We start from the raw sequence: 20,478 nt of genomic DNA on the forward strand, positions 1-20,478 counted from the left end.
GGTTTGCCTGTGGCTGCCTCCTCCCACAGCTGGCTCCCAGCCCAGCTCCTGGATCGAGGCAGGGCCTTCCCCTTGTCTGTGCATCATCTCCTTTGTGTCACACGCTGTGCCTAGCCACTTCTGCTCTTTCATACGTGTGATTGGGAGGCAAGCCAATTCACAGAGGATCCATTTGCCAGATCACCGGTCCAGCTAGTGACCATTGAATTACAGATTTTCCAAAAGCTTTTTGAAAGAAATTAACGTCATCTATAATTTATAGTAGCCAGCCCTCATGGTAAGATTTGAAGCTCTCACTGCCCAGACCCAGGTTCATTTCCCGGGCAGGGAACCACACCACCCGCCTGTCGGTCGTCATACTGTAGCGGCTGCGTGTTGCTGTGATGCTGAAAGCTATGCCACAGGTATTTCAAATACCAGCAGGGTCACCCGTGCTGGACAGGTGTCAGCAGAGCTTCCAGACTAGACAGACTAGGAAGAAGGACCTGGCCACCCCTTGCGGAAAAACCCCGGCCATGAAAACCCTGTGAATAGCAGCCAAGCATTGTCTGATATGGCACCAGAAGGTGAGAGGATGGCACAAAAAGACCGGGCAGGGTTCCACTCTGCTGTGCACGGGGTCGCTAGGAGTGGAATCCCGTCCGGGGCACTAACAACATAATTTATAGCAGAGGCCATGCTCCCGCTGTGACTCTGGGTGGACTCCCTCCTTGCCTCTCCCGTCTGTGATGGGGCTGTCACCCTGGGTGTTCCTTGGCTGTGGAAGCATCGTCTCTGCCTCTGTCATCATGCGATGTTCTCCTCTGTGTGTTTTTTCTCCTTCTCGCAAGGACACAGTCATGTGGAATTAGGGCCCACCACTCCAGTATGACCTCATCTTAACGAATTACATCTGCGGTGAAATAGTTCCAGATAAGGTTACATTCTGGAGTACCGGGGTCAGGACATAGGAATTGTGGAGGACACAGTTCAGCCTGTCACAGCTGGTGTGGGAGCTAAACTCAAGGCCCTGAAGTTCAAGTTTCTCAAACACACTCCACATCCCTCTTCACCAAGGGGCCCTGCCCTGGCCGCACTGGACCGGAAGGTTCCACAGGGCAGTCTGTAGGCTCCACGGGGTCAGGGATTTCCAGGACTCCCCACGGACCCAGAACAGCATCTGGGACAGAGGAAGTGCTCAGTACACACTTGCTGTATAAAGTTCAGGGTCACGACGCTGTGTGAGAGCAGTGACGTCTGGGTGTCTCATTGAGGCGCACACGGAGACCTGTGGGGACTCCCGGCCGGGGGAGCAGGGGCGGCCCTGCTCAGGGGAGAGGGCCCCTTGTGCTGACGGATCCAGGGGCGGTCACCGTGGAGCACTGCTTACTCTGGGTTCTTGCCGCCAGGACAGAAATGCAGACAGGCCATTTCTTCCCCTACGACTAAGTTCTGGGAGGAAGCTGTGGTGTCCATCACTCTGTGAGGTATTTAACATGCGGTGGAAATACTTTCGTCGCAACGTTGGGAGAAGATGGAGGAGGCGCTCTCACAGCGATTTCGCGTGTTTCTCTCCATGGACACGGGTCAATCATCCAGCATCTCAGGGTGTCTGAGTTTTCAGAGGTGCTGCAAGTGATATAGGGTTTTAGATTAAGAAGCTTTAAACCCGCGGAGGAATTTCTTTGTTGCTTTTATTCCATTTCGTTGACTGGGATTCTACTTACAGTTTTGTTAGGGAAAAAGGAGTGTTTTTGGCAAAAAAAGAGGAAACGCACTCATCTGTCCATCACTCGTTCATTCATTCCCACAAGCACGCATTGAACAGTTAGGGTGGCAGGTTTTGTGCTGAGGGCCGTGCAGTGATGGTGAGCAGGACACCAGGCCTGTCCTCAAGGAGCCTGTGGCTTGTCCCGGTGTGTGTTAGGCAAGCGAAGATGTGCATTCTCTCGGAGATTCCCACACGCCTGTAGGAATGGGCATCATCACCCCATTCTGCAGCCCAGGGAGCCCAGTGTGGTAGGGTCTCACTGCACAGACCATGCTCCTTGCTGCCTGAAGACGTTCAACAGGAATGACTTTCCTCCTTTACGGGGCAGAGCCTATGTTTCAGGTCCATGGTTTGTGTTGTAAGTGTTTTGTTCCTTAAGAAAATATTTAAGAGCCTGTTTTGTGCCAGACAGTGTCAAGCTTTTTTTTAAATAATTTTTATAAAATCACTCTTAGGTGCATTTTATCTAATTCTCAAAGTTCAGCAGTAGTAAAGTAAAATTTCCAAAGAGGAGTGTTGACAAAAGAAAAAGCTGGCCTGTGCTGAGTCCCTGCCCCGATGGACCTGGACGTGTGCCTGGCGTGGTTTATTACGTTGCTGAGTCAGAGCAAGGGCTGTTTTTCCCCATTATTTTTGTCAGGGTGTTTAATTGGCATCACTTCCCTGTCATATTTATCTGGCAAAAAATAATTTAAGGAGGTGATAACAATTGTATTTGGAAAACGTTCTGGAAATTTTAGTTTTTCTGTGAAAGAGATTTATTGCTCGATGATGTGTTCACCAGTTTATTTCAGTGAATAAACTGACCACTTGAGGATACAGCAAAGAAACCTCCTGAAACACGCATTGTTTTCCTATCTATTGGGACGCGATTGGAGCTGGTACAGACCGAAGGGATGGAGACAGTGGTTCCCCCACTTCCAGTTCTCGTCCACGGTTCATTGTCTTACTGGGTTAGAAATCCACTCTTCTAACTTCTAGGAAATGGGCGAGTTTTACATTTAAGTATGAACGTCATAGCATTAACATGCTTCACAAGGATTAGACTACCGAGTGGAAACGTGCTCTTAAACCAAAACCACAGCAGTGAAACAGGCAAGAAGTGTATTTGTCGTAGAACATTTGCCAACTGTTGGAAAGCACACAGAAGAAAACACCGCTCATTTGCCGCAGCCCAGAGATAGCTGCTGTTAATATTTGGTCTGTGTGTGTGTGAAGAGAGGGATTAAATGAGCAATGACAAGGTTTTGTTTTTATTGCAGTAAAATATACATAACATGACGTTTACCCTCCTAACCATATTAAAGTTTGGAGTTAGTAACATTAAGCACATTCACATTGTTGTGCAGCCACCACCGTCAGCACCACCCATCTCCAGAACTCCTCAACTTCCCAGACTGAAACTCTGTCCCCATTAAACGTACACCCCCCACCCCCTGCACCCACCATCTACTTCCTGACTCTGTGCAGTGGACTCTTCTAGGGACCTCATATGAGTGGAATCTACAGTGTTGGTCCTTTTGTGTGGGACGGCCACTGCCTAGCCTCACCCCACGCCCACCCTGACCGGCAGGGAGGCGACCCCCTTCCTGCCCTCTCCCGTGGCCCCACGCTGCCTCTGCTGCCTCCCCACAGGGGCCGGTGTAGGGGGGCGGGGTCCCCGATCTCTCCACCACAAAGCACCACCTCCCCCAAGGCCGGCCTCTGATCCAGCGTTTATTCAGTTCTGAGATAACTGCGTTTCAAATGCACACGTTCCCCAAAGGCTCCTCGTAACGTACGGAAGGCACGCGTGACTTGGTTGTTTTTGCTGGTGTGTCTGGTGGAGTGGTCGTGAAGGGAGCAGGCGTGGATGCAGTGGGCGCCTGTCTCAGCAGGTCCCTCCACAGCCTCAGAGCTGGAGCTTCTGTGACTGCGGGGATGCCAGCTGCCCCCTCGCAGGTAGAGCAGATGCACCTCTGAAACAGTGGGGGAGTCGCTGCCCCCGCGTCACCCTGGAGCAGGCTGGTGAGGGCATCCGTCTTCAGGAGGTCGTTTCCCCTTCTCTCTCCCTGTGCTCACACCTTCGTCTCTTCCTGAGGAAGTCTCTGTGGACACCCCCTGAGGGTCCGGGCTTTCTGTGTTCTGCGAGAGAGAGAGACCGTTCTGTGAGGGCAGGAACGTGACTCGGCTCACACAGAGCTTCTCCTTGGGAACATGACCAATCTCCTGTGGTTTGTCTGGAGCGCCCATTCAGCGTGGCGCTGGAGATACAGGGGAGTTGTCCAAGTTCCAGTCTTTCTGCCGCCAGCGTTAGGGACGTGAAGCAGAAGGGGCTCCCTGCCCGCTGCTGCCCCTCGCAGCTGGGCTCTGCCACCTGCCTGCAGCACGCTGGCCTCGGGTGTCACCTGGGCGCTGTGAGTGTGCCAGGGGGCGGCATCCTGTCCCCCAGGACGGTACACGGCGTCCGTCCGTCTGCCCTTGGTGGGCAGAGGATTTGAGGGTGCGGGATCTGTCCCTGTGGATAAGTCCCCAAGATGGCCCGTCTCAAATGCCCTCTGAATGCCGACCTGAAGTCACTCCGGTAGTGTGCTCCCCTCTCAGAGCACTCTTCACCTGCGCTGCACCGGTTCTCACCCAGGAAAGCGGGGACAGGACGGGGTGGTTCCAGGGACGGACTGGGGACGGGACCGGGAGGTTCCGGGAGAAAGGGCCTGGCTTGGACAGGGGTTGGTTGGGTCCCCCCACGCTCTGGGTGGGGAAGTATTTTGCAGGTGACACAGAGGAATGAACCCCAGGGAGGTGGGGTTGCTAGGGGCTTGAGCAAAAGACATTAAGTGTTTAAGTTGATTGAACTCCTTTCTCCTGCAGGCTCCTTTTTTCTTAATTTTTCCTTTCCCTTTTATCCCTGGCCACCCAGATATTCTTCGACCCTAAGCGAGCATTTCTCCCGTTCATCCAGTGAGAAGTTTCAGGTCCCTGTAATGTTTCACGGTGACTTCTTTTCATAGACTCACAGGGCATGTGCATCTCTCTGACAGAGGTACCCACCACAGCTCTCACTTCATATTTTTTATTTATTTATTGTCCAGTGTAATATTACAGAGGAAGAAATAGAGTAAAATTGTTTTTTTGTTTGTTGTCTTCCTGAGGAAGATTGGCCCTGAGCTAACATCTGTTGCCAATCTTCCTCTTTTTGCTTGAGGAAGATTCTCCCTGAGCTAACATCTGTGCCAGTCTTCCTCTTATTTTGTATGTGGGTTGCTGCCACAGCATGGCCACCAACGAGTGGTGTAGGTCCACGCCTGGAAACTGAACCCAGGCCGCTGAAGCAGAGTGTGCCAAACTTAACCACTAGGCCGCTGGACCGGCCCCAAAATTGTTTTTTTTTTTTTTAACGGCGTCACCATGCTGCGCACTGCATCCCAGGACTTATAACTGTAAGTTGGTACCTTTTGACCATCTTCACCCATGTATTTTTAAACAAAATATTTATAAACATAATTTATTTAGTGTTTCTATATATAATATACACAAAACACAGGTAGACATAGAGGATTTTAATGCCATTTCACAACATTTTAATTTCAGTTTTGTTTTTCCCTGAAAAAATTTTTTAAAGAAAGTCACTGTCTGTTGACTTGAGGTGACAGCAAATACAGAATTCTGGTCCTTAAAAAGTGAATTCAGCTGACTTTTTTTTTCTTTTAGAAGTCTGCATGAAAAATCTTATTGTTTGTGATGTGAAAGCCCTCATGTCAGCGAATCTTTGTGTCCCCTCCCTCCCTTCCCAGAGAAGAGCAGTCTGAGAAGGAATTCTCATGACTGGGTGACATGGGGAACTCACAGCCTAGATTGTACGTAGGGTCGGCCTGCGGCCTGCCAGGTGGGTAGTAATGTGGATGAAGCCATTATATGAACGAACAGGGACGGCCGTGTACGTGTCCCCCCTCTCCCAGGGGTCAGACTCACCACCACACGTTGATTTTTCCTGGTGGATTTCTGAGTCGGTGGTGGAAGTATTTAAGATGTGGACAGCACTGCTTTTTCCTTCCTTCCCTTTCCAGACTGAGTTGTAGGCCCTGTAGAAGGAAACCAAAGCCACTGACCCAAAAGCCTGACGACATGCATTATTTTTTCCCAGAACAAAGGCCCACTGGCCGCACAGTAGAGGCGACTCGGTCAGCGTCCAGCTGCCCAGCCTTGGCCTTTCACGGCTTCTGTCCAGGGATGTGAAGATCGTTTTGCTGGTAGTAAACATTAACACTGTAATTTGTGTTATCTTAACTTCTAGAAAGTGAGGTAAAATACGACACTAACAACAATGAAGAGGAGGAAGGTGAACAATTCGATTTTGACAGTGGAGATGAAATTCCAGAAGCAGACAGACGAGCCCCAGATGCCCCCGTGGAGAGTAACGCAGGAGCCACCCCCGACGCCACTGCCGCTGCCGACCCCACTGCCACTGCCGAGGCCACTGCCACAGCTGACCCCAAGGCCACTGCCGAGGCCACTGCCACTGCTGACCCCAAGGCCACTGCTGAGGCCACTGCCGACGCCAGTGTCACTGCTGAGGCCAGTGCCACCACCGACGCCGGCTCAGGTGAGTCCTCGGGTCGCCACCCGGGGCCCAGGCAGCTCCCTGAATTCCTGCCTCTCACTGGTTGGACCATCCTGGGGAGAGTGGGTGTCCAGGAGCGAGAGATCTGTGATGTTTCTGTGATGCCCTGTGAACTGAAGTGACCTATTTAAATTGGACCAAATTTCTTTGTACTATTTTCCATGATCTTCGGTCTCGTCGACCTGCCTTTCTGTTTATGTTTTGGAGGGAACAGGTATTGCTATTTTCTAATAAAAATGGCCTCATCAGTGTATCACTATATTACATGAAATACTGGTTAAAATAATGCTGTTTGAGGTGAATTAAAGTTTGGAGATGGAGTTGGCTGCTTTCATTCACTGACCAGATGAGCTGGTGTGGACCAACCCTGCATTTCTTTGTCTATAACATAAGCCTTTCCGCATAACGATTCCTCTACTTCTGGTGGCTTCTACCCCAACTTGTCTCATTGGCCAAGCTGTCCTGGGAGCTGCCGATCCATGTGCACCACCTGCCCCTAGAGGTCGCACTGACCGCAGCCGTGCCCCAAAGTTTCTCCATCCCCCAAAGGAAGGTGCTCCCAGCACAGCACACCCACTCCAGGGCCCACGGGATCTGGCGTGTCTGGGAAGCCCTGGTGTTGCACAGGGCCTGGGGGGCTCACCACTTTCTTGTTGGCTCTGCCCCAGGAGAGCACGTGGGCCACCCCTTGATAGCGTGTGTTTGCCTCCAGGAGGTGAAAACAGGTCAGGAGCAGACACGGCTGCACCGGCGGAACCCACTAAACTTGTGGCCCCAACCAGAGTCAACCCCTACTCTGTCATCGACATCACGCCCTTCCAGGAAGACCAGCCCCTGCCCCCAGACCCGGAGGCCGAGGAGGAGGGTGTGAGCCTGCACGTGCCCAGCGGGTACTCGGTGCCCGTCCCCTGCGGCTACGCGGTGCCCTGCAGCCTGCCCCTGCTCCTGCCGGCCTACTCCAGCCCCGTCATCATCCGTGCCACGTCGCTGGATGAAGAAGGTAGTGCTCCTCGTCTCTCCGCACCATGGCGAGTGCCCCCTTGGCCTCGTCAAGACTGTGCCTCCTCTCTTCTCCTGTCCTCCCCAGGTCATTAGATGTTTGTTTTCAAAGTTGGAAAATGAACCCCAAATTCATTTTCTTCTGTGACAGGAGCTCAACTAAGAAAAGTATCAGAGTTTTTTGTTTGCAGTGATGTCTGGTGTGGAATGTGTTATCACATCTTGTCAGGAAGATATGTGTGAATGTCACCCCAAAGCCCAGCCTCCCGACCCCCAAGTGTTCCCAAACCTTGTGTGTTTTGGGAGAGGGCATTTGTCACACTTTGTTCTAAATCATAGTTATGTGTGTATCTGCTCCTGCGTTGTTCACTGGTCCACGAGCTGCAGGCTCTTTGAGGTCGGCCTGTCTATCTGGGGTCTTCGTTCACGGGAACAGGGGACGCAACCAGAAGGCTCTCCCTCTCTCCCGTGATGCTTTTCCTCCTTGAGAGCAGAGACCTGGGAGATGTGTATTGAGGACATTGAGAAACCGTGCGTGGAGGCAGAAGTCCACGAGAATCAGGAGATTTTTCGGGAAACCAGCTGCACGTGGTGGGGGGAGGTGCAGGGAGTTTTGTTGGCCTCACGACACGATAGCATGTCCCCCCACTGCTGCCCTGCCCCTGCGAGGGCATCAGAAGGAGCTCCTGTCCTGGAGCCGGGAGCACCAAGGGCGCTCTGAGCCTGGACCCTGGTGCCCTTGGCTGCGTCTGCGGCCTTGTGACGGGCTATGGCCCTAACGAGTCACTGCCTTCCCTCTGCTTAGTGAGAAAGGGGCCGACGTGCAGCTTAGAACCACATGGTTTAGAAAGCCTGCTCTCTGTCATCTTTACGGATGACACTTGGCTGAATTTTCAGTGTCAGCTATTTTTGCAAAACTTATATTTTTTTTAGGTTTGAAAGGAGAGTGCTGTGGTCTGAATGTGTGTGTCCCCCAAATTCCTATGTTGAAACCTAACCCCCAACATGCTAAGAGAGGGGCCCTTTGGGAGGAGATGAGGTCATGAGGGTGGAGCCCCCACGATGGGATTAGTGCCCCCATAAGTGGAGACTCGCCGCTGTTCCCCCATGTGAGGACACAGCGAGAAGACGCTGTCCATGAACCAGGAATAGGGCCTCAATGGAAGGTGACCGCGCTGGCACCTTGATCTCAGATCTCAAGCCTCCAGAACTCTGAGCGATACGTGTCTGTGGTTTCCTGTTAGAGCAGCTGGCATGGACGAAGACAGAGTGTGCAAGTCCAGTGTTCTCCAGGGTCAGGCCGTGGGCACCTGCCAGCACCCCCTGCAGGTCCCAGTGCCAAGAGGGGGACCGACAGTATGAGCCAGTCCCTCCCTTGGCAGAGTATAGTGGGTCCTGTTCCTAGTGGGCCCAGTGAAGGCCTCTTGGCTGAGTTTGTCCTGCTCTCCCCTAAATCTGTTTCTCTGTCCCAGGACACCCGGTACGAGATGTTCTCGTGGACCAGAGTCGCACCTGAGGGCACAGCTCTCAGATACAGCATCCTAATTTATATTTGCATGAGATTTCAGTAAAAGGGTCTCTCCTTCCCAGTTAATAACAATTGAGAAAAAGAATCTTCTTTAAAGAAAAACTTGGTTTTATATTTTGGAAACCACAGAGGTTTTTAGGGCAGATGTTTTCCTGTCGTAATTGGCAGTGATCCTGGGAATTTACCGTGATCAACAATACTGTTCTTATTCTGTAGCTGTAAAGAGTGAGGACAATCAAAACTAAGGAAGTGTGGATTAAGGAGATTGTGTGCTTAGGAAAATATAATGATTTTAAAATAATTTGGTTATTTTAAAATAACCAAATAATTGAACTTTATTTGAGTCATTTATTTAAGAATAATTTAGCATTATTTTAAAATCATTTGCTTGTTTTTGTGCCATCAACCCAGATAAGACTCTGTCATACTAAACCCTATTGTATGTCCCCAGATCAGGAACAAGTGTGTCTGCGATTGTCTTTGATCCTTTAAAGAGAGGCGAGGGTACCGACTCTTTCCCGAGGCCGTGGGGAAAAGCATGGGTTTTGGCGGGAGGCCAGGTGCAGAGCCTGGACCTGCCCTGCGGCCTGCACACAGGGCTGCGGGCCGTGGTGGGCACACATCCCAGCACAGGCTCCCCCACAGAGGGCACCCCTCGCAAACACGAGCCTGGACATATGGGAGCAGTCGGAACCTGTTATTCTCCCCACTGCCCAAAACCAATTCTGAAAAATGGCTTCTGAGGTCCTGCTTCTTTTCACTATAACGGAATGTCCAATGGCTGGAAACCCAGGGTGCTCTGCTTTTAATTGGGGGAGCTTCCGGTTCCTTCTAGAACAATGAGAGATGAGCAGTTTATGTGGCCGGTGGGAGCACTTCCTAGCGAGTATGCCCATCTTGTGACCTCTCCTTGTCAAAGGTCTCATGTGTTAGCAGACAGTAGATCCAGGCCCAGGGTGGGCGGGCGGCGTGAGAAGGCGTGTGTGGTGTGCATTTGGGGACGGGAGGCCCTTGACACGGGTCCAGGGAGAACAGTTCACTGTGTGAAGTGTGCTTGCTGCCAATCAGCAGGTCCCTTCTTCATCGACTTGGTGCAATATTCTCGTCTTTTGGGGTCATGCGAGTTTTCTGTGGGGCAGTGTAGTATGGTGGAACAGCAGTCTGTGGAGCGGGCAGGTGTTAGTTCAGATCCCGGTGCTGCCTCTGACCTGACTCGGTCCTTGGGCAGATCCCTAACTCACAGGGCCCCTGAGAACTACACAGGTCAATGCGGGTACAGTTCCTGGTGTGCTGTCTGCCGATCCCGGCTTCTGAGCCACCTGTGTCTGTTATGATCTGGAGACCGTTCCTATGGGTGAAATCTCCAAGCTAATTACACTGAGTCCAGTTTTCCTTAACCTTGAGTTAACCGTTGAGTAGTTGGAAAGTGGTCAAGAACGGTTGCTTGACATAAAATAAATTCTCTAAGAGGCTTCTTATGGACAGCTTTGCCAGTGTAGCAGTCACAGCCAGTCATTGAAGAGCACTTTTGTCCTGAGCTCATCACTCCTCTTGGTCAAGCACACCCAGAGGTGGGAGAGCAGCAACCAGACTGGACGTGAGACATGGACTCTGTGTGTGTGTGCATATATGTGTGTGTGTCTAAGTGTGCGTGCATTTGTGTGTGCGTGTGAGTGGGCAGAAGTTTGGTTGTCAAATATCACAAACTTAACTGTTTCTCCTTTGAAAATCTTTTGAGATTACCACATAGACACACTTTCAAATAAATCACAATTGTAAATTTGTATGAAAATTTAAGAAACAGGCGAGAATGTGATGTTTCTTTTTAACTCTAACTTGATGTGTTTGGGGACCGTTTTATTTCTGGCTGTTTCTTAAGACCTTTGGATTTTACTCCTTATTGTGATCCTGTTTTGAATACGTTTTATCTAAAAGCTAAAATCCCTTAAATCTACCAGTTAATCATCTTTATGCTAAGATAAGCCTGTCCTTGATAAGAAAGGAAAATGTGAAACCATTTTAAGGATAAAAATCAGGTTCCTAACCACTTTAACAGGCATCAAACAGTATGAATTTTTTCTCTTTCCCAGCAGAGACACAGGAAGCAGCAGAAGACAGCCAGTTTAATTCTTTAAGTTCCGAGGACCCTCCAAACAGGTATCTTTATTGATTTTACATTCTACTCTGAACTCGTGACTTTTCCCTGAAGTATCGAGTGTGGTGATTCCTCGGTGCTCTCCTGCCCTCCCTCACTGCTCTGAGCTGTTACTGCCCAGGCCTGTCCCTGGCCTCACGCCCCTCCCGGCCCCTTGGCCTTTCTGTGTTCCGTGCACTCTGCCCTCTCAACCAGGGCCCCGAAAATCGGGTTCTCCCCAACACTAGGACTCTGCAAGGCATTAACATTGTTCTGTGTGGGCAAAGAGAAGCTGTGAGTTCACGATCAGACAGAAATGGAAGATGCGTCTCCCTCCTGGAGACACTCATTATGCCTTAGCATCGAAAACATTCTCAGGATCCTTCCGTTGGATAAAAAAAAGATTTTTAATTTCATCTAACCCAGCTTTCATCCAGAGTCCCCCAACTAATTTGATCATCGGCCTTTCTTTCGTGCTTCTTGCCTTCACAAATGCTATTTCATCTGCCTGACATGCCCAGGAAAATCCCATTCCCCAGGCAAACTCCTACTTACCCTTCAAAATCCAGCTTAAATGTCTCATTCCATAAAATCTGCTCATTCGTGCTTCTGGAGCTGTGTGCGCGCCTGTGTTATAACTGATTGCTTTGTGCTCTCACCCTGCTTTCCTGTGTCCCTTTCTGCTACTAGACTAAGAATTCTTCAAAGACAGAGACCAGGTTTTACCAAGTCTTAGAGCATCTGCCACCTGCCATGGCAGTGGGCTCGGTGCCTGGGAGTGTGTTTCTTTTTGTTTGTAAGCAGCCTTATTGAGATGTAATTCACATATCATACATTTCACGTATTTAAAGTGTACTGTTTTATGGTTTTTGGTATATTGCATTATTCATTTTAAAATTGTAAAAAATGTATAAGTAAAATTTGCCATTTTAACCATTTTTAAGTGTAAAATTCAGTGACGTTAAATACATTTACAGTGTTGTGCAACCATCACCACTATCTGTGTTTGAAACTTTTTCATCTTCCCAATAGAAACTCTACCCGTTATCTAGTCACCCACCATTCCCCCTCCCCCAGGCCCTGGTCATCTCTATTATGCATTCTGTCTCTATGATTGCCTCTTCTAGGCAACTCATATAACTGGAATCATACAATATTTGTCCTTTTGTGACTGGCTTAATTAACTTAGCCTAATGTCCTCAGGGTTCATCCATGTTGTATAGCATGTGTCAGAATTTCCTTCCTTTTTAAGGCTGAATAATATTCCATTGTATGTGTATACCACATTATTTATCCATTCATCTGTTTATGTACACGTGGATGGTTTCTGCCTTTTGGCTGTCATGAATAATGCTACTTTGAACATTGGTGTACAAGTATCTGTTCAAGTCCATGCTCTCAGTTCCTTTAGCTGTATACGTAGGAGTGGAATTGCTGGGTCATATGATAGTTCTATGTTTAACTTTTTGAGGAACAGACAAACTTTTCGACAGTGACAGCACCGTTTACATTCCCACCAGTAATGGGAATGTAAATGGGTTCCAGTTTCTCCACAAGCTCGCCAAACTTATTTTTGGTTTTTGAAAATCACTGTAGCCGTCCTAGTGAGTGTGGAACGGTATCTCCTGGTGGTTTGATTTGCTTTTCCTTGATGACTAATGATGTTGAGCACCTTTCCTGTGCTTGTTGGTGGTTTGTATATCTTCTTCGGAGAAATGTTTCTCAAGTCCTTTGCCCATTTTTGAATTGGGTTTTTTTTGTTGTTGTTGTTGAGTTGTAGGCGTTCTTTATCTAGTCTCAATATTAATTTCTTATCAGATACCTGAGTTGTGAATATTTTCTTCCATTCTGTGGGTTGTCTTTTTACTCTCTTGATAGTGTCCTTTGACGCACAAAAGATTTTAATTTTGATGAAGTCCAGTTTATCTGTTTTTTTCTTTCATTGCCTTTGCTTTTGGTGTCATATCCAATAAATCATTGACAAATCCAGTGTCATGAAGCTTTTTTGCTGTGTTCTTCTAAGAGTTTTATGGTTTTAGCTCTTAGGTTGGGTGGCGTGTCCTGTGTGTCTCTTAGGTCTAGTTGGTCTACAGTGCGTTCAGGTCCTTGGCTTCCTCATTAATCTCTGCCTGCTTATTCTGTCCATTGTTGAAAGTACTATATTGAAGTCTGCAACTATTTGTGGAAAGCTGTCTATTTCTCTTTTCGATTCTGTCCATTTTTGCTTTATCTGTTTTAGGGCCTCTGTTAGTTGCATGTATGTTTATAAGTGTTATATCTTCCTGCTGCGTTGAACCTTTTATCAATATATAATGTTGTTCTTTGTGTTTTGTAACCTTTTTTGATTTAAAGTCTATTTTGTCTGACTGAGTGTTACCAGGTCTTAGAATATTTACCACCCAGCATGGCAGTGCATTACTGCATGGCGGGTGTGTTTATTATTTTTTTTCATTTACCTAACATTTATTGAGTGCCTACCACATGCTGGACGTGAGGAATAGGATAGTGAGTCAGCCAGTCTTGGTTCCATATTCTTCTGACAGCACCAGTGGGGCAGAGAGAGATTCATCAGATGGGTGATCACCTCCAGGGATTATTATTCTGAAAGAAGGGAATGTGGTTCCATGAGCGCCTGTAACGAAAAGACCTGCCCTAGGCTGAAAGGTCAGGTTATCTCAGTTTCTCAGGAATAAATGAATGAGTGAATGGATTTACCTAGAACGTTAATTTATCGTCCTTTTTCTTACCACTCTCCCTGAGCAAACCTTCCTGTCTGGCCTCCCCTCCTGTGCCTCCCTCGCAAGGGTCCCCTGGCCCTGAGCGCTCTTTGCCGCTGCTCTTCTATCTGTCCAGATTGACATCTCCCTAATCTGTCACCTGTGGTATTTCAAAGCAGGACCCAGATTCTCCCCCAGGTGTGGGATCCTGTCTGTGCAGTACAGACAGAGGCGGTGACCCTGCCGCTCTGCAGGAGGGAGGTGCTAGCTTTCCTGTGCGCAGTGTGGCTGCAGGACTGATGGCATTGCCCCTGCAGCCTCGATGAAGACCTCAGCCGGGGTGGTGTGGGCCGTGTCGCCCTGAGGGCTCACGCCAGCTCCTGCACATCCGAGAGAGCCTGCATCCTCCCCAGCGCGGTGGTAGCGGTGTTCCCCTTCATACGCGGCCGTCAGCCAGAGCAGCTTGTGAGGATGAGGACCAAGTCCTCAATCAGGCACTGGGATTGCCGGCCACGAGTCCTTGCCCGGCTGTTGCTTCCACGCTCACTCAGCTTTCCCCTTCAGTCGTTAAGGCCGGCCTGTGACAGTGTTATCATCCCCTTATGTGCACTCCTCTAAGAAACGTGCAGGCTCTCTGGGGAAAAGGCACTCAGCAGGCCTTTTCTACCTGTTTACCTACAGAATGATGTCACAAAGTAGATGTACCCGAGACCCCTTATTAGAAATCAAAAGTCTGTCTGTAATTAAAGATGAGTGGGCGGCATGTTATATCATTGGTAATTCAAACTTATTGTGAAAAATATATCCTTCGAAAGGATGATTTTTTTTTTTAGAAGAAAAACAATACGGAATGAAGTGAGGACCCAGATGGTAACCTCAAATGATTTGATGGTAACCTCAAATGATTTCCAAAAATATGACATTTTTTTAAACATTTGGAAACATTCAGGAATAATTTAGAATACTATTCCTATTTGCTTCAGATTTTCTCTTCCTTTTTTGGGTAACTTTTAATTTTGATATAATTTCCGACTTAAAAAGTGCAACAATATACTTTTCTTTAACATGATAAATTCCTTCACTAAGTAAAGAGACTAACTAGCTTGTTTTGTTATGCACATGGGAAACATAGCATGTCCTGTAGCACATCCTTGAATAGCAGAAGTGTCTGAAATCTGGACGGTTTCAAGACCTTTGCTCTCCCTGAAATCTTGCAGATATTTCACTGCTCATGAGAACTTTTAGCAAAAAAAAAAATAATAATAGAGAGAGACCGTCCACTGCCATGACACCCTCTATCTGTATCACTTACTCTGAAATGTTGCCTTGTGCTGCCACATAACTTGATATTAATGATTCTTTTTTTTAATATGTGCATCTTCCCGTGTGTATCTCTAGATGCTTACCCAATTCCTGTCTCTTCCTTCCAATTAAGTTTTTTACACTGCTGCTCAGTTTTTCCTTATAAAGTGCTCCCTTAGATGGCCCACCTCCTGAGGTCTTACTCACCTCTGTTCATGTTGTCAGCAGCTGTGCCTCTCACAGAGGCAATGCTCCGTTTGTTGAATGAATCTGATTTCGTCATTCTTCCCAGTAAGCATTCTGGTGGCTGCCCCTTGCCTGCAGGGAACATCCAGATCCCCGTTTGGGGCAATTCTGTGACTTGGCCCCCTGGTGGTCGCACTGTGAGCATACTCACAGTTAGCCGGTTGAGTCATGAGCACTTTTATTTCAGGTGGTCTTATGTCTCTCCCACTACCTGTCACTGGAGGCCGAGAAGGCCCGTCTCTCACTCGGGTGTGTCTCTGCAGCGCGGCATCGTGTGGCACATAATAGGCCCTGAACAAGGTCTGGTGAAAAATGGGAAGACCGGTCAGGCCTTTGGAGCAGGGACTGGGTGTCTCTACTTTCCTCTTGTGACAGATACAGTGCTGTGCATATGGTGGGCGTTCAAAAGCACTTCTTTATGATTAGTTATGAATGAAAATTTGGACTTGATATGTGTTGAGAAGCTGGAGCTGGTGTATTGAAGTAACAATATACAGATCATGACCTGAATGAGGGGGCACACCCCACCCACATGGGGTCTGCAGGTAGTCCCTCGGCATCTGAGCGCCCACTTTGGGGAAGTGAAGCCCACAGGGTTGTTTGATTGAAGGCGCAGTTTCAATACAGTCACAGAAAGGAAGTGGAGCCACCAGATTCATTACTTACAGATCCCAGAAGGAGGGGTGGTGACAGTGAGCCGGGGGAAGGGCAGTCCTCCATCCCAGGTCACCAGCAAGCAGGAGAGAGAGCAGGGGAGCCCGCACCTGTTACTTATGAGGTGGTTGGGGCTGAGGTCACTCACTTGTTAGAGGCTTGGCTCTCACAGGTGATTTTTACAAGGTGTGGCGGGAACGTGGGGCAGGCATCCTCAGCTCAGGTCCTTATCTCCGTGTCCAGACTCTAGGTGTGAGCAGGGTTGTCACGCTGTGAGATGCTGAGGCAGCAACTCAGAAAACGAAAGTTGTTTTTCTCATCGCAATATCCGGAAAAATGCAGTATTTGAACGCGTAGCAGCATATATACACTTTGGGGGCATTCAGCAACCTAGTGACTGGAAGGATTCTCCATGTTCTGATGTTATGGTTTGTTTTCTTAAAGTGAAGATCGAGTCCACAAAGAAGACAGTGCCCTCGCCCGGTGGGTTGCAGATCCAGCCAATACAGCGTGGATGGAGAGTACGTACCACGGACCGCCAGGACCTGGCGAGCCGGTCCCCGGGTCCTCGCCGAGCTCAGTGCAGCCATCGTCCCCAGAGGGACAGCGTGTTTTTCTCAGGCTCTGCTAATTATTCCTATGTCCTGTATCAGATCTATAACTTTTACAATATGTTCATTTACCTGGAGGATTAACCAGAGCTGACCGTGGAGGTACTGCCCCGAGGCTCCCTCCCCATCTCTCAGGTTATTTCAGCTCCCTGTATCCCAGGACATACCTCTTCCTGATGGGTTCTTTCTAGTACAGATTCTGGGTGTTGTCGTATCAGTTGTAGATTTGGGGAACTGATACTTTGACCCCAGCCCACCATCAGCAGGTCACCGCTGAGGTGATGACAGAGTGTTCTTCCTTGTGGTTCCCCAGGGAGATGCTTCTTCCTGGCACCATTTTTGAAGAGGGAGTGAGTGAGTGGTTAAGGCGACCCACTCATCAGGTGGCATGCCAGACCTTCTATTCCACGTGTGGTTTAGAAAGCTGGACTAGTTCTACCTAGACTTGTTTTTTTTTTTTAATTTTTAAAGGAAAAGTAAAGATTGCTTCTCTAATTATCTCTTTATTATCCACTGGCTCACTAATTTCCGTGTAATTGTTTTATATGATTGACTTACAAGGTAGAACCACCTTAGCTATCTCCTGATTATTAAATTATCTCCTGGAGTGTTTCATTCTGGTTGTAATTATGACATTGTCAAAAAAAGAACTTAGCATAATTAGATGATTCTGCTAGGGGGCATTAAATCAGGATCATTACAGGATTAAATTATTGTCTTGCTGTTCTCTAGCAATTTTATTTCCAAGGTAGAATCTGTCTGAATTTCTCCCATTACTCATCTTTATTACCCAGGTGACAGTTAATTAGAATAACTGTATTTGAAAGTAAGCTCTGTAAACTAGCAGCCCTTCAACGTTATCTACAGGGGTAGAAATACTGTGGTTGCAGTTAATACATATTATTACAAAGAAGCAAGCATGTGTCATGTGAGAGCTTGACAGCAGCAAGAGTAGAAGACTCTCCCTGAATGTGCATTTCCCCTGGGGGAGGGTGGTGGTGACCATGGCTCATGTCAGAGGAGGAGTGAGCTGTGTTTGTCTCCCTTTCTCTGTCGTGTTGCCTGGTGACCGGCCACCTTTGTGGTTTTCGTGGTAGGACTTGTAGTTCGGTTGACTCCATGTAAAGCGGGGACTCGCACACGTTTAAGTGAATTTCGTTTTGGTTGCCGCCCTCCCACACCGTCTCCTAACACAGTGTGCTCAAGGGTTTTGCCTGTGGAGGACTCCCCACTTTTTTTTAGTAAAACTTGTTACAATTTCATAGGACACTCGTGTTCCACATAATACAGAGAGTTGTCCTAGAGGTTCAAGGTCTTTATGCTTGCATGTGCCTGCTTTCCATACCCAGTGGTGAGAACATTCCAGAGTCATCAGTTCAATGGTTTCCCACTTACGTAGCACCAGCTGAGCCATCCCTTTATTTCTGAAATGTTGTGCACCACCTTTGTATTTCTTGTATATCGGAATACATTAACTTTATACACTTAAAAATGTTTGTAAACGAGCGGTATAGAGATGTATAAGTGAACACAAAATAATGGAATAAATTGGCCTGGAAACCATCAGGCGTCCCGTTGGAGATAATTCACAGCTGGTCCGTTTAGGGTGACAGCCTCCAATCCCAGGAAAATGACTGGCCTAAAAATAATGCTTGTGCTTTGGTAAGGTGCCATTAATCCCCCTTATGACTAACTGTTTGAATAATTGTAACATTGTAGGAGACTGTGGCCCTATAAGATGGAAATTGCACTCTCTTGGTCTTGGTCAGTTTTTAAAGTTTCTCCTCCTTTTATTCCAGATCCGGAAGAAGCTATTTATGACGATGTGCCAAGAGAGAATTCAGACTCTGAACCAGGTTTGATTTTGTCTGGAATTGAGGTTTGGGAGATTTCTGTTTAGTGTTCTTCCTTCTGGATGTAAAAATGACTAGTTTCTGAAGACATAATCCCTAGATACACAGCACACTTTTTTTTTTTTTTTTTTAAATGGGTAATTTTTACTTTATTCCTTTATCTATTTTCTAGGGTTTCTACCATGAACAGGAATTGTTATTATAATAAGAAAAAGGTACAAAAGAACAAAGGAAAAATAAAAATGAACAAAAACACATTTTGGGGTCTTACGTATCCCCAAGCCTCACCCAGTTATGTTTTAAAATTCAGAGCAGCTTGATGTGTAGAGATCACCATGATACGCTTGAGAAATGGAATCATGAGATTGTTTTATTTCCCTGTTTTATGATTAAGCCCATATGTTTTTGTATGTTTTATGGTGTCTCACTGATAGTATGTGGTAGAACACTGGTGCGTGCACATACGTGTGTGCACTTATGTGACAACACTTGAAATAGGGTAATTTAAAGAAGCAGAAAGACTTAGAGATAGGAAAAGATAAGAAGCATGGAGGCTAGGAGTGCCAGTGTATAGCTAATAAATGATATAAATGAGAACTCAGAAGAAGGAATTACTAAGAATTTTCTAGAGTTAAAGAAAAACTTCAGTTCTCGGGTTGTAGAACCACAAATTCAGAGCAGGGTCGACCCTGGGTCCACACCCAGGCGTGTACAGTGGAAACTGCTGAGCACCAGATCCACAGTGAATGTCTTAAAAGCAACAGGAGAGAAAGCACGACTATCCACTAAGACACCGTAATTTGGAAAGAACAGCAGACTTCTCAGTGGGCTGGGAGACAGCAGGAAATATTCCTAAAGTGCTGACCGGCTATTTTGATCTAGATTTCCATATCCAGCCAAAGAATAATCCTTTAAAAAGAGAGACACAAAGGCAATATCAGACAAAGATTGGGGATTTACCACTCATAGACTCTAAAGAAATATTTCATGTGTACCAGGGAGAAGGATACTGAACCTACTGGGAAGCAAGAAGGAATAGTGAGCACACAAATGATGAATGTGTGAGTGAATCTAAAAAGCGTCAATTAGGACAGCTCTGGAAGTGTTGTTTTGTGCTGAGAGCATACCTACAGGAGTAGCTGAAGCACGAGGCAATGGTGACTGCGAATTTACAATTTGGGGCGGGGGTGGCTGACCCTGAGCATTCTGAAGTCTGTGCATTTTTCAGGAGGAGGGTATAGATAGTAATTTTTTTTCTTGCTGTGGTAGGTCAGGTCTGCATTTTATGGGAAACCAGTAAGAGAAAAGAAATAGACTATTTAACTTCCAAACCAGTAGAGCAAAATGTAATCTGGTAGAAAGAAAGAAAATGTAAAATAAAAAAGCATGGCAAAGTGTGTGAAAAAGATGGCAAAATTAGTTCAAATGTATTGGTACTTACAGTAGGTATAAATTGGATCCAGTTGCCACTAAAAGAAATTCTCAGGTTGGATAAAATAGCAAAGCTATCCCTGTATTCTAATGAGAGATGAAGAAGGATACAGAACACTTGTAAATAAGTGGATGGAAAAAGATATACAAGGCCGATTCCAACCAAAATATAGCCAGCCTAAGTATAATAATATATTAAATGTTAGGCCATAAAATTTTATCGGGTGTAGAGTCCTTCATAAAAGAGATATATAATAGTTCTAAACTTGCATGGACCTAACAACATAGCCTCAAAACATATAAAGCAAATTATAGCCAAGATATAATCAGAAGTAGTTAAATACGTCATTGGACTGGGAGATTTTAAGAAAGCTCTCCCCACTATTATGGATCCTGGGTACAAAATTAGTCCACTAATTATATGGTGAACCTAAAGGACACATAGAACCCTGAAGCTAAGAGTTTCAGAATGCACATTTTTTTCAAACACATGGAATATTTCTAAAAATTATATAGTATTCCCCAAAGCAAATATTAACAAATGCCAAAGAATCGGTATTTAGGCCTCATTTCTTGATTAAAAAAAAATAAAATCAATAAAAATATTAATACAAACATTTTAAAATTAAAAATAATACTGCTGGGCCGGCCCC

The 20,478-nt window shown here is 46.9% G+C and overlaps 1 protein-coding gene across 13 annotated transcripts in view; it reads left to right on the forward strand.

Annotated features, from left to right (window-relative positions):
- The window catches only part of ARHGEF10 (Rho guanine nucleotide exchange factor 10), a 131,382-nt gene that overhangs the window by 23,998 nt on the left and 86,906 nt on the right, over positions 1–20,478 (forward strand). For 10 of the 13 annotated variants that reach the window (XM_087418274.1, XM_087418273.1, XM_087418278.1 and 7 more), the window contains exons 3-7: positions 6,024–6,332; positions 7,063–7,350; positions 10,968–11,034; positions 16,375–16,451; positions 18,341–18,397. In XM_087418274.1, coding sequence (XP_087274400.1) covers positions 6,024–6,332; positions 7,063–7,350; positions 10,968–11,034; positions 16,375–16,451; positions 18,341–18,397 — 798 coding nt within the window. The remainder of the gene's footprint in view (positions 1–6,023; positions 6,333–7,062; positions 7,351–10,967; positions 11,035–16,374; positions 16,452–18,340; positions 18,398–20,478) is intronic. The other 3 variants (XM_087418272.1, XM_087418280.1, XM_087418276.1) reach the window with 1 other exon arrangement.

The sequence above is a fragment of the Ceratotherium simum genome, chromosome 28 (genome assembly GCF_057802395.1).
Source record: "Ceratotherium simum simum isolate JZ-2026a chromosome 28, ASM5780239v1, whole genome shotgun sequence".
Taxonomy (NCBI): Eukaryota; Metazoa; Chordata; class Mammalia; order Perissodactyla; family Rhinocerotidae; genus Ceratotherium; species Ceratotherium simum.